This window comes from Odontomachus brunneus, unplaced genomic scaffold (genome assembly GCF_010583005.1).
Source record: "Odontomachus brunneus isolate Ranch 3 - 2012 unplaced genomic scaffold, Obru_v1 Obru_scaffold_028, whole genome shotgun sequence".
NCBI lineage: Eukaryota > Metazoa > Arthropoda > Insecta > Hymenoptera > Formicidae > Odontomachus > Odontomachus brunneus.
This window is the reverse complement of record NW_022639478.1, coordinates 1,751,470-1,766,589: the sequence shown is the minus strand read 5'-3', so window position 1 is coordinate 1,766,589 and position 15,120 is coordinate 1,751,470. Positions and strand designations below refer to the sequence as shown.

Here is a 15,120-nt window from a genome sequence, read left to right as displayed (position 1 = left end):
TATATATATATATATATATATATATATATATATATATATATATATATATATATATATATATTATTTGTCTGTTAATAAACGGTGTCTACCAAAAATCGGGTTTCGGACATTTGTTCTTATAAGAAAATATGGACAAAATATCTGAGAATATGAGCAATATACGTTAAGAACTGTTTTACGATACTTGTAAAAATGAAAATTTCTTAAATTGATATTCGCTTCTTTAAAAAAAAGAAAAGATTTTTAGTGTTTTGTATTTTTAACCATGTTGTACTATCACGATGATCTCCATCTAAATAAATATTATACGTGAGTATGTAGCAATGTTGCTTATGAAATATTCTGATGGTGACTCTACAGGATATGGAAAAAATCAGTTTCGAAAATTAAAATATTTTTTTTGGACACCCTATAAGTGTCCGAATCAAATCAGACCATACTTGTTTGTACCTTCCTAAAATATTTTATTTTTCACACATTTATCAGAGCCATAGCTCTTCTCGTTCCAAAGAAAAAAATTATATTTTATATTAGAGCTTGACGACAAAACTCCGGAACCACGAGGTTACAGATGTTAACATGATAAGTAATTTGATATTGTATCATGGTGTAATATGTGTGAATATAAACCCGATATCGCTGAAGGCATCCTACCATATGAAAAGAAATCACGGCCATAAATATTTCCTTATATACGAATTTTTTAAAACTTAGCATAGAGATCTTTGGTGACGCTAATTACGAATGTGGAGTCAAATTTTGAAAATATTCAAAATTCAATATGGCGAAACCGACATGAGCATATAAAAATGATCCCAATTACAGAAAATAGCGTATTCAGGGGAAGTAAAAAAATTGGACAAGGAACACGCTACGTCCTCGGCGTTAGTTCTGGATAATGCTAAAAGCAAGATTTCTTAGTGATTTACTATTTGCCACCATGTTTTACTGCAATTTTGTAATTGTCAACATATTCGTAAGCAGCTACACCAAAAACTTTCTAACATAAAGTTATTTAAAAGTCAAGCCACTTTTTTATTTCCAAATCGAACTCTATGTTTCCAAAAATCTCTGACTCTATTACCTAACAAGTAAAATATTTTTAACTAACAAAAACCATAATTTTAATGGTTGTTATACAGTTATTCATGTTATACAGTTGTTTATGAAACAACTGTAGAGACACACAAATATGTTATCTCAAATCTGTTTAGAAACACAAATATGTGATTAAAGTCTTATTGGTTTTTTGAAAAAAATTTAAAATTATAAAAAACAAAGTAGGGAAAGGTGCATTATAGGTATGGCACTATGACGCAAAGGATTTAAAATAATATTTTATAACATTACAAAAATATTAGGAGAATCTAACATAACTGTATATATACACGTTATAATAAACGTTAGTAAGACTTTGTAACTTTTTCGGAGTCTCTTTTCTAAATGTTAAGAAGATGAAAAAGTAAAGACAATAAACTTAGCAGGTAATGTATTTTTTATCAACGGAGTGATTATTTATTTGTGAATACTATCTAATTTACATATAATAAAGAATAGTGTTGAAATATTGCGGAAAAAATCATAACTAAGTTGCAAATACAATTATGTTCAAGTAAAATATAAAATTACGATGAAAATTAAAGTAACGAGAAAATAATCGAATCTTGATTTTCTGTTCGGCTTATGTATATTTTGCAGTTCCAGCTCTGCTGAAGTCTAAGCCTTAGGACTGTTGACACTGTAATATCTGTGAGGCACTTATCATTAGCCAAACAAAATTTTATCTGAATAATTTAAACTCATATAAACGGTCCTAAGGCTGAGCAATACAATTGTTAATCCCGGGGTTCTGCGGGCGAGTTAGAGTGGAAAAGGAAAATATACGTAGCCTCGAAAACATTCTCAAACTGAAAGTAATTCTGAACGCCGTTATATAGGAATTAAATTTTTTGAAGTTCTGTTTGTATTATTAAAATTCATAAGAACACAACTAAATAAGCATTACGATAACAAATTTCACCAGTGTCATAGTTTCTGTACGGTTTGTAACTTCGAAATTTATTTTCTACAAAACGATGTTCTCTAGGAACATTCATAACTTCTTGTATCTTCTTTATATTCTCTTCTGCTTTACTTTGTGACACAGTGGTGAAAAAAAACGGACATTTACGATCTTGTGTTGCGCGGAAAATTTCAAACGGTGCACTCCCCGCATCAAATTCTGCTTGAAATGCAATTATGATATTTGCTTCCTTATATAATTGTGTGCGAATATAATCGTCATATGACACACGTGCATTCCCAAGGTATAGTTTTCTGTTTGCAAAAACGCAAATGCTGCAAACATTGTAGTATTCATTCCTATCACAATCTGTTTCTGGTACTACCAATATAATTCGTAATTCCATAATTTTATTTCGTGAAAATTTTAATTGATTGAATATATGTAAGAAAATCTCCCATGATGGTAAGCCCGTTACATCTGCTGAACTCGCACCTATGATATGTACGATAAAGAAATAACTTCTGGAGCGTATAAGTCGGTCAACTTTATATTCTTGTCTATAAATCTGTGTTTCTTCAAATGAATTTATGAATTCCTTTAACCCGTAAAATAGGGTCAGTGGAGCTGACATATAATCCGAATATAAATAAGAAATCTCATTCCAAACTTTTACATTTTTACGTTTGTAATTAATATATTGAATAACAAATGTAAACATGTCATCAAAATCTATTTTTATTTCGCTAAACTTCCTATTTTGTGGATACGAATATGTAATACAGTTGTTTATACTTAAGATATTAAAATTTAGGAATACTAATAAATTCATGCACATTGACTCGTGTTTTTGTTTAAATACCAATTGGTGCTTGTCACAATAATTGGCGGAATAGCAGGTCCTGCAAGTTCGCAGACTAATCTGTTGATGACAAATGAGACATGATTTGGCGCACATTATTATCTCTATCTCGTATGGCTTTAGATCACGTGTTATTTTCATCCGAATTCCTTGCATAAATGTCTTTCGAGATGACCTCCATTCATCATCTGAGTGAAAAGGACGAGCGTTCAATTCCAAATCTTCTGTTCTTGCAAATGTAATAACTGCACAGACTTCCACATGCGACCTTTGATGTATTATTTGATGCTCCGTGGAACAATAAAAGACCATGCCGCACGAATAACATGGCATTAATTCGCCTTGATTCGGCTTCTTGCAGACATGACAAATATTCGGATTAAAAAACTGATTATAATTATTTTCTGTGTATAATTCAACAAATTTATACAAGTCTTTAGTTATGTTGAACATAATATACTGATGTAATTGACAGTTATCAAATACTTTAATCGTTACATTCACTTAGAAATAATGTTGGATATATGAGCGAAGATAATAATTCTGTACACGACAATTCTGTGCACGAATTGAGTTTTGATGTTCAGTTGATGATAACCGGGAGGACACTAATAGATTTGTATATGTTTTCGAATATTACGTCATTTATTGACAATGTATATTGTAACTGGCGAAATAACGAGTTTCGAATAGTCATTAGCACATACAATATGTGTACACGTATAAATTGCCAATATTATAAATATAAGCTGTACGACAATTATATCATCCATACGTCACATATATATCATAAATTAATAATAAGTAATTAAAATGAAATATACCTATACAAAAATATATATTATTTATTTATATAAATAGGGTGGTGTGTATCAATTAATTAATTAAAAAATGTTATCACAGTAATAATTCTATTTTATATGAATATCTAAATTGAATTTTGAGAATTTCAGTTATGAATTATATTTTATACTTCCGTTAAATCATATTTTGATCTTCCGTTTGCAGTATACAAACACTCGCACAGTGCAGACACAAGTAGAACTTAAGAAAATGTTTTACTTTGAAAATTTAATCGAAAAATACTGACTTCCTTTTTTTAAATTTTACTCACTGTGTTAAATAAATATAATAGCAATTTCTATTTTTTATACTTAAGATATATATATTTTCATTTTTAACATACCGTAAAATATTGTAACTGAGAATCATTCCGATATTTTGTTTTAATGTACTTTTCCTAAAGGATAGGGAAAAGTTTAAACAATTTTGTCTCTTTAACCTTTTTATAATGTTGTTTTATCAGTGTTTGATATACGTTTATTAGAACAAAATATGGTTTTTAATGCTTAATATGCTTAATAGTATAAAATATTATTTATAATATTTTATAATAATTTAACTTCTTTCTTTTTTTTTCTTTCAATAGGATGGTGAGTTAATTACTTGCGAATACACAAATGTGCTAAAAACGATCAGATCCTGTTCACACTTGGTATTATATTAAATCTAACGTTTGCAAGATATCAGTCAAAAATTTTTAGATCTACTGCTTTTCTATTTTTGATGAAGACCAGATTGCTTCGACGATAAATCCATGCAGTGACGGTAATCCAGTTTTGCCCCTTTTTTCCTCGTGTTTCCCAAATGAGATTTTATTTAAATCAGTTAGGTAGGACTTTTTATTATGTTTCTTCCTTTCAACTTGATTTGTGTTATTTTTTTTTAATTGCTCGTTTGCGATAACTTAGAATCGATGATTACGAATATGGAGTCAAATTTTGAAAATTTTCAAAATTCAATATGGCGAAGCCGACATGAAAATGTAAAAGTGATCCCAATCACTGAAAATCGTGTATTCAGGGGAAATAAAAAGATGGAACAAAGAACTTGCTTCGTTCTCGGCGTTAGTTCTGAGTAATGCTAAAAGCGAGATTTCTTAGTGATTTACTATTTGCCACCATGTTTTACTGCAATTTTGTAATTGTCAACATATTCGTAAGCCAACTCACTTTTTTACCTTCAAATCGAACTATGTGATTCCAAAAACCTCTGACTCTATTGCCTAACAAGTAAAATATTTTTTACCTAACAAAGAACATAATTTTAATGGTTGTTATATAGTAATTCACGTTACACAGTTGTTCATGTAGGAACTTAAATGTGTGATTAATGTCCTATTAGTTCATTGAAAAACATGTAAAAATCATAAAAAACAGAGTAGGGAAAGGTGCGATATGGTTATGGCACTATGCCGCAATGGGTCAAAAATAATATTTTATAACATTATTAAAATATTAGGAGAAACTAACCTAACTGTATATATACAAGTTATAATAAACGTTAGTAAGACTTTTTGTGGGAGACTTTTTTCTAAATTTTATGAAGGTAAGAAAGTAATGACAACACATTTGACAGTGTAATTTTTATCCACGAAGTGATTATTTATTTGTGAATACTATTTAAATTACATATAATAAAGAATTACATATAATAAAGAATAATGTTGAAAAATTACGGAAACAATCATAACTAAATTACAAATAAAATTATGTTCAAGTAGAACATAAAATTACGATGAAAATCAAACTAACATGAAAATAATCGAATCTTGATTTTATGTTCGGTTTAGGTATATTTTACCGTTCTACCTCGGCTGAAGAACCAAGCCTTAGGACTGTTGAAACTGAAATATTTGTGAGGCACCTATCAATAGCCAAATAAAAGTTTATCTGTATAACTTAAACTCCATATAACCTCCATATAAGGCTGAGTAATACCATTGTTAATCCCGCGGCCCTGCGGACGAGTTAAAGTGGAAAAGGAAAGTATATATAGCCTTGAAAACATTCTAAACTAAAGGTAATTCCGAAAGCTGTTATATATGAACTAAATTTTTTGTAGTTTTGCTTGTTTTATTTAAATTCATAAGAACGCAACTAAAGAAGCATTACGATAATAAATTTCACTAGTCTTGTCACCCGTCGGGTGGGCGAGCGCACGAACGTCCAAATAGTGTGTATGTATGTGTGTGTGTAACAAGCATCTTCCTAGCTTACAAATTCGTTATTTCTTATATACGGTGTCCAAATATTACATTTATTTTATGCAATTTCATTTGTTAATAATTTTTTAAGAAACAACGATCGATGCCTAAAACTTTTTGAGCGTTACTCAAAAGGGTAACGTCTATGACATATGTCAAGATCAAGGTCACTGAGGTTGTTCCGTTAAAATGAATAATTATCAGTGTTTGATATATTTTTAGATTATATTATATATTCGAATAACTAAAATAATATTCATTCATATAATTATTGAAATTGGACAATTTAAACGGAAGAAGCAAACTTAGCCCAATTAAAAGCATACAGGTTGAATATAAAAATGTCTCGCGGGGAGATCCCGGAATCTAATCAAGATACAAATTTTATACGTGATTTCTTTTTACATCGCGTTATTGGTTATTGTGTTACAAGTTTGAATTTTGGCTTTTACAAAACCAAATATATAGTAAATATATTTATATTGGAATATTTATATTTATAAAGGAATATGGCGAACAGGGAGAGGTGGACAATAATGCATATAAAAAAAGACCTCTATCATGTTTGCTCCGTCTGTCACAATAATTAGTTGTCTGATAAATTGCAACTTCAAAGTTCTGGAATATAGGATTTCTTGCTACTCTGCAAGAAATTACAAAATTATTTCACATTAAATGCATAATATTCATTAAATCGATTAATAAAACTCTATAACATATGTTACGTATTTTTAAAGGGAAAGAAAGTAAAAACAATATATTTGACAGTGAATGTATATTTTACCAACAAAGTGATATTTTATACGCGAATTCTTTCAAATTTATATGTAATAAACAATAATGCTGAAATATTGTGGATACAATCATAACTAAATTGCGAAAACAATCCTATCCAAGTATAGGAATAGAGGTATAAGTATATAAAAACACAATGAAAAAAAAATCTAACTAACGAAAAAATTAATGGATCTTGATTTTCTGTTCGGTTAAGGTACATTTTGCCGTTTCATCTTGGCTGAAGATCCAAGCCTGACTACCGTTGATTTTGTAAAACCTGTGAGGCACTTATCAATAGCGGAATAAAATTTTATTTGTATAACATAAATTTCATAAAAATGGCCCTAAAGTTAAACAACACAGTTATTAATCCCGTGACCCTCCGAAACAGTTAGAGTGGAAAAGGGAAGTATAATAAGTAAATGTAGCCTCGAAACCGTTTTCTAACTAAAAGTAATTCTGAACGCCGTTATATAATAACTAAATTTTTTGTTTCCTCGCTTGTTTTATTTAAATTCATAAGAGCACAACTAAATAGGCATTAGGATAATCAATTTCACCAGTATCGTAGCTTCTGTACGGTTTGCAACTTCGAAATTTATTTTCTACAGAACGCTGTTCTCTAGGAACATTCATAACTTCTTGTATCTTCTTTATGTTCTCTTCTGCTTTATTTTGTGACCCAGTGGTGAAAAAAAACGGACATGTACGATCTTGTGTTCTGATGAAAATGTCTAACAGTGGACTCCCCAAAATAAATTCTGCTTGAAACGCAATAATAATATTTGCTTGCTTATATAAATTTGTGCTTACATAATCCTCGTATGACACACTTGCATTTCCAAAATATAGCCGCCTTTTTTATCCGACGCATTTGTGGCAAACATCGTAGTATTCATTCCTGATACAAATCGTTTCTGGCATTACCAATATAAATCTTAATTCCAAAATTTTATTTTGCGAAAATTTATATTGATTGAAAATATGTAAGAAAATCTCCCATCATGGTAAGCTCGTTATATCTGCTGAACTCGCACCTATGATATGTACAACAAAGAAATAATATTAGGAGTGTTTACCTCGAACGCTGTTATAAATTAGCCAAATTTCTTGTTGTCTCGCTTGTATTATTTAAATTCATGAGAACACAACTAAATGAGCATTACGATAATAAATTTCACCAATCTCATAGTTTCTGTACGCTCAGTAACTACGGAATTTATTTTTTATTTATTTATTTTATTTATTTATTTTTTTAGGAATAATGTCCTCAATGGATACTCATAACTCATTTTATCTTATTTATAATTTCTTCTGCTCTATTTTGTGATAATGTGGTGAAAAAAATCGGACATTTACGATCTCGTATTGAGATGAAAATATCTAACAGAGCACTCCCCACAGTAAACTCTGTTTGAAATGCGATAACGATATTTGCTTCTTTATACAAATTTGTACGCATATAATCTTCATATGACACACATGCATTTTCAAGATGAAGCTTCTTATCTAATTGGCGGCAACAGCTGCAAAGATTGTAGTATCCATTCCACTCACAATCTGTTTCTGGTTCTATCAATAAAACTCTTAATTCCTTAACTTTAATTTTCATATTTATATATTTATTGCGAATATGTATGAAAAGCTCCCATGATAGTATACCCGTTATATCTACTGATCTCGTACCTATGATATGTACGATAAAGAGATATTTTGCTGAATGTTTAGTAAACCTACATTACATTTTATAAATTTCTGTTACATCAAGTAAATGATCGAATTGCATTAACCCGTCATACAGTGTCAATGAAGCTAACATATAATCCGAATAGATGTAAGACATCTCATCCCAAGCTTCTAAATTTTGTTTTCTATATTTTTTAATGTATATATTAACAAATGTAAACATGTCATCAAAACCTATTTTCATTATGGGAAACTTCATTTTTTGTGGATATGACTTTATGTTAGTGTTGTTAATAACTGAGATATTCAAGTTCAACAATATCAGTAAGTCCGTGCACATAAATTTGTGTTTTTCTTGAAATTTCAAATAGTGTTTGTCACAATAATTGGCGGAATAGCAGATGTTGCAAGTTCGTAGATTACTCTGTAGATAACAAATAAGTCATAATTTTGCGCACATTATCATCTCTACCTCGTATGACTTTAGATCACGTGCTATTTTCATCTGACTTCCTTGCATAAATAACTTTTGAGACGACCTCTATTCTTCATCTGAGTTAAAACAACGTGCGTTCGTCCCAATCTGTTCTTGCGTTTGCCATAATGATACAGACTTCCATATGCGAACATTTATATATCATTTGATGCTCATTGCAACAATAAAACACCATGCCCCACGAATCACATGGGATTAATTCGTCTTGGCTACTTGACTTCTTACAGACATTGCAGATATTCGGTTTAAAACATTGATTATAATTATTTTCTGTGTATGATTCTCTAACTAATCGCAGATGTTAAGTTATATCGGATATAATATACTTATGTAATTGACAATTTATAGTAACTTTAATCGTTATATTAATTTAGAAATAATGCTGAATATTTGAGCGAAGATAATAATTCTGTACACGACAATTCTGTACACAAATTCAGTTTAGATGTTCAGTTGATGATAACCCGAAGGACACTAATAATAGATTCGTGTATATTTTCAAATACTCTGTGATTTACTGACAATATATATTGTAACTGGCGAAATAACAGTTTCGTACAGCCATTAGCACGTACAACATTTACATGCGTTGATCTGGAATATTATACGTATAAACTATACGGCAAATATTCAGCTATAATCCGTGCAACACATATATATATTAAGTGAAAAATAAAATAACTAATGTTAAACATACTTGCACAAATATATGTAATATTTATTTATATAAACAATGTGGTGCGTATATATTAATTAATTAATTATTGCTATCAAGAAAATAATTCTGTTTTTCTTATAAGGATATTTAAATTTTGCTTTGAAATTCAGTTACACACAAATTTTCTTTCAAGGCGGACATGAACACATATACAAAAAGACTTCTATCATGCTTGCTCAGTCTATCATAATAATTAGTTGCCTGAGAAATTGCAACTTCAAAGTTCTGAAATAGTATATCTTGCCTCCTATGCAAGGTATTACAAAATTATTTCACATTAATGGTATAATAATCATTAAACCGAGACTAAACTTCTATAACATATGTTACGCATTTTCAAAGGAAAAGAAATTCAAGGCAATATATTTGACAGTGACTGTATATTTTATTAACAAAGAAAGATTTGCTATACTCGAATACTCTCAAATACATTTACAAGTAATAAACAATAATGCTGAAAAATTGCGGATACAATCATAACTACATTGCAAATACAATCATAACAAAGTATAGGAATACAAGTATAAGAATATAAAATTACAATGAAGATTAAACTAACGAGAAAATTAGCGGATCTTCATTTTTTGTCGGGCTAAGGTACACGTTGCCGTTTCAGTTCGGCTGAAGAACGAAGCCTTAGGATCATTGATAATGTAACATATGTGAGGCACTTATCAACAGCTGATTAAAATTTTATTCGTACAACATAAACTTCATATAAACGGCCATAAAGGCCATCACACACAAAATTAGACGCATATGCATAGCATAATATCGTATAGACCAATGAGCATCGAAAATTAAGCATCAGTCATCAATATAGCGACTTAATAATTAATATCGCGATCTTATGCTATGCATATGCGTCTATGTAATTTTGTGTGTGATGGCCCTAAGGCAGAGCAATGCAATTATTAATCCTATGACCCTGCGAACTAGTTAGAGTGGAAAAGGGAAGTATAGTAAGTAAATGTAACCTCGAAACCGTTCCCAAACTGAAAAAAATTCCGAACGCTGTTATATATTAACTAAATATCTCGCTTGTATTATTTAAGTTCATGAGGACACAACTAAATAAGCATTACGATAATAAATTTCACCTGTCCCGTAATTTCTGAAAGGTCTATAACTACGAAATTTATTTTCTACAGAACGATGTTCTCTAGGAACATTCATTACTTCATGTAACTTCATTATGCCCTCTTCTGCTTCATTCTGTGACGCAGTGGTGAAAAAAAACGGACATTTACGATCTTGTGTTGCGCGGAAAATTTCAAACGGTGCACTCCCCGCATCAAATTCTGCTTGAAATGCAATTATGATATTTGCTTCCTTATATAATTGTGTGCGAATATAATCGTCATATGACACACGTGCATTCCCAAGGTATAGTTTTCTGTTTGCAAAAACGCAAATGCTGCAAACATTGTAGTATTCATTCCTGTTACAATCCGTTTCTGGTTGAACCACTATAACTCTTAATTCCCTAATTTTCTTAAACGAATTAAATTCATGGCAAATATGTAAGAAAATCTCCCATAATGGTAAGCCCGCTACATCCGCTGAACTCGCATTTATGATATGTACAATAAAGAGATAACTTCCGTAGAGTCCACTTCGGTTAACAAAATATTCATGTCTATAAATCTGTGTTTCTTCAAATAAATTTGCGAATTCCTTTAACCCGTAATATAGTGTCAGTGGCGCTGATATATAATTCGACAATATGTAACAATTCGCATCCCAAATTTTCGACAGTTTATATTGGCTAACAATGTATTGATTAATAAATGTAAACATGTTATCAAAATCTATTTTTATTTTGGAAAATTTTATATAATGTGAATACGATTTTATAAAATTATTTATACGTAAGATATTCAAATTCAGATGTATCAATAAATTCAAGCACATTGGCTTATGTTTTTTTACAAAATTCAATTGGTGCACGTCACAATAATTGGCGGAAAAGCAGGTCCTGCAAGTTTGCAGACTAATCTGTTGATGACAAATGAGACATGATTTTGCGCACATTATCATCTCTTTCTCGTACGGCATTAGATCACGTGTTATTTTCATTCGAATTCCTTGCATAAATGTCTTTCGAAATGACCTCCATTCATCATCTGAGTTAAAAGGATGAGCGTTCAATTCCAAGTCTTCTGTTCTTGCAAATGGAATAACTGCACAGACTTCCATATGCGAGCTTTGATGCATTATTTGATGCTCCGTGGAACAATAAAAGACCATGTCGCACGAACCACATGGTATTAATTTGTCTTGACTTGGCTTCTTGCAGACATGACAGATATTCGGATTGAAAAACTCATTATAATTATCTTCTGTGTATAATTTATCGAATACGCACAAGCGGTGACTTATATACATGATTTACTAATGTAATTTACAGTTGTCAAATACTTTAATCGTTATATTCACTTAGAAATAATGTTGGATATTTGAGCGAATATGATAATTCTGTACACGAATTCAGTTTAGATGTTCAGTTGATGATAGCCCGAAGGACACTACTGATAGATTTGAATATGTTCTTGAATATTCTTGACGATTTGTTGACAATGTATCTTATAACTGGCGAAATAACGAGTTTTGAATAGCCATTAGCAAATAAAATGTGTACATGTGTACCTTGCGAATATTATAAACTGTACGTCAACTATTCAGCTATCATCCGTACGACACATATATATAATAAGTTAATAATAAATAGTTGATATTAAATATAATTACATAAAAATATATACTATTAACTTATATAAATAAGGTGGTGCATATATATTAATTAATTAATTAATGTTATCAAAGTAATAATTCTATTTTATATGAATATTTAAATTAAGTTTTGAAAAATTCAGTTATAAATTATATTTTAAAATTCCGTTTAATTTTACATTTTGAACTTCCGTTTGCAGTATACAAGCACTCGCGCAATGCAGACACAAGTCGTAGTATTGAAGGGAATGCTATACTTAAAAATTTTATCGAAAAGTACTGACTTTCTTCTTCTAAAATTTACTTACTTGGTTAAATAATTTTAATACCAATTTTTATTTTATATATTTAATGTACCCATATTTTCATTTTTAACATACCATCAGATATTGTAACTGAGAATCGTTCTGATATTCTGTTCCGTAAATATACTTCTGTTCTTTAAATATACTTTTTCTAAAAAACAGGGAAAAGTTTAAACAAAAATTTGTCTCATCAACCTTCTTATGATATTATTTTATCAATGTATTTCACATACCTCTATTAGTATAAAATATTGTTTTTAAAGCATAATATGCTTAATAGTATAAAACATTACGTGTAATATTTTATCATAATTTAACTTCTTTCTTCCTTTCTTTCAATACGTTGCTGTGTCATTAGATTGATTCGTCCTGTAATATTTGATGGAAAAATATTTAGATAGCGTTATATTTGCGAATACGCAAATGGGCTAAGAGCAATCGGATCCTGTTCACATGTGATATTATATTAAATTTAACGTTTGCAAGATATCAGTCAAAAATTTGAGACCTATTGCTTTTCTGTTTTTGATGAAGACCAGATTGCTTCGACGATAAATCCATACAGTGACAATAATTGAGCTTTGTCCTCTTTTTTCATCATGGTTTCCAACTGCAATTTTAATTAAATCAGTTAGGTAAAATTTTTTATTATGTTTATTCCTTTCAACTTAATCGGTACAATTTTTTTAATTGCTCGTTTGCAATAAATTAGATTTTGAAAAACAGGAATTCTTGTGAAATTCGTTTATTGCGTACTGATTCCCAAGATCAATTAATGCATATGCAATAAAACTAATGTTATTTGAACGACTGTACCAAAATATCTTTCTGTTAATAATCGTTTTTTACCGAAGATCGGATTTCGGTCATAGAGAGCGCGTACAGAATATCGAGAATATGAGATGTATTATTTAGAAACAGTTTTACGATACATAAAAAATGTATGTTTCCCAAAATATAATTCGCTTCTTTTAAAAAAAAATTGTTTAATTTTTTGCGTTTTTAACTATGTTGTACAATCAAGATTATCTTCATTAAAATAAATGTAATACATGAGTAGTGATGTTGCATATGAAATATGATAGTGACTCTACAGGAAGTAGAAAGAATCGCGTTTCAAAAATTGAAAAGTTTCTTTTGGACTTCGTATAAGTGTCCGTATCAAATGAAATTATACTTGCTTGAATCTTCTTGTGGTATTTTATTTTCCTTAACGTATTTTACTTTTTTCAAAGCCATAGCTCTTCTCGTTTCGAAGCCAAAAATTCTTTTTGAGTTTTGAGCTTGACGACATAACTCCAGAGCTACGCGGTTACAGAAATTGACATAATAGATAATTTAATATTGGATTATGGTGGAACTTGTGTACGAAAATGAGCCCGATATCACTGGAGCATCCTATAATACGATAAACGGCCCCAGCCTTTAAAAATAATATTTGTATCATTATATAAATAGGAAAATCAAATCTAACTCTATATATACAAGTTATAATAAATATCAATAAGCCTTTCTCTGATAATCTCCTTTTTAATATTAAGAGCAAAAGAAAAAAAAAGGCAATATATTAGGTGTACTACTTTGCTTCCGCCGTTTTTTTCCGAAATTCGAGGCTTTATTGTAAAAAACTTGTTATACATTTATGATTCAAAGTATTGTCCATCGCCACTACTTTCTTCCATCTTTCGGGGAGCGTACGAATCTCGCGTCGAAAAAACTAGTCATCTTTTGAGGTGATCCACTAATCGATCCAATTTTTTACTTCTTCATAAGACCGGAAGTGCTGGTCAGCCAAGCCGTATGCCATTGATCGAAACAAGTGATAGTCGGAAGAAGCAACGTCTGCAGAATATGGCGGGTAGGGTAGAACTTCCCATTTCAACGTTTCCAAGTATGTCTTGACCACTTTCGCAACATGGAGTTGAGCATTGTCATGCTGCAAAATCACTTTATCGTGTCTCTCGTTGTATTGCGTCGTTTGTCTTTCAATGCTTGGCTCAAACGCATCAATTGTGTTCAATACCGATCGCCTGTGATTGTTTCAGTCGGTTTTAACAGCTCATAATACACTACGCCGAGCTGGTCCCACCAAATACAGAGCATGACTTTGGAGCCGTGAATATTCGGTTTGGCCGTCGACGTGGAAGCATGGCCGGGAACTCGCCATGATTTTCTGCGCTTGGGGTTATCGTAATAAACCCAATTTTCGTTCCCAGTCACAAGGCGATGCAGAAATCCCTTGCCTTTCAAGCAGCTGTTCACAAGCAAACAAACGCCGTTCAACATCTCTCTGCTCCAATTCGTACGGCATCCAATTTCCTTGCTTCTGAATCATTCCCATGGCTTTGAGGCTTTTGAAATAGCTTGTTGAGTCACTCCCAATGATCGTGCCAATTCTTATTGATTTTGACACGAATCTTGATCAAATAATGCCTCCAATTCTGCATCTTCGAAAACCTTCTCTCTTCACCGCTATGCCGATCTTCGACGTCAAT

General features: G+C 30.7%; 2 protein-coding genes across 4 annotated transcripts in view; both read right to left on the bottom strand.

Annotated features, from left to right (window-relative positions):
* LOC116842921 (serine-rich adhesin for platelets-like) overlaps positions 1-15,120 on the bottom strand; it is a 261,954-nt gene that overhangs the window by 100,466 nt on the left and 146,368 nt on the right. The gene's annotated exons all lie outside the window — the stretch shown is intronic.
* Positions 10,606-13,540, bottom strand: LOC116842928. 2 transcript variants are annotated; one of them, XM_032812816.1, is made up of 3 exons: positions 13,134-13,540; positions 12,859-12,994; positions 10,606-12,776 (listed from the first exon to the last, which is right to left on the bottom strand). In XM_032812816.1, exon 3 carries the CDS (start codon positions 11,973-11,975, stop codon positions 10,644-10,646), a length of 1,332 nt encoding a protein of 443 aa, XP_032668707.1. In that variant the 5' UTR covers positions 11,976-12,776; positions 12,859-12,994; positions 13,134-13,540; the 3' UTR covers positions 10,606-10,643. The 2 variants fall into 2 exon arrangements, with proteins under 2 accessions (XP_032668707.1, XP_032668708.1); XM_032812817.1 differs by having other exon boundaries at positions 12,859-13,540.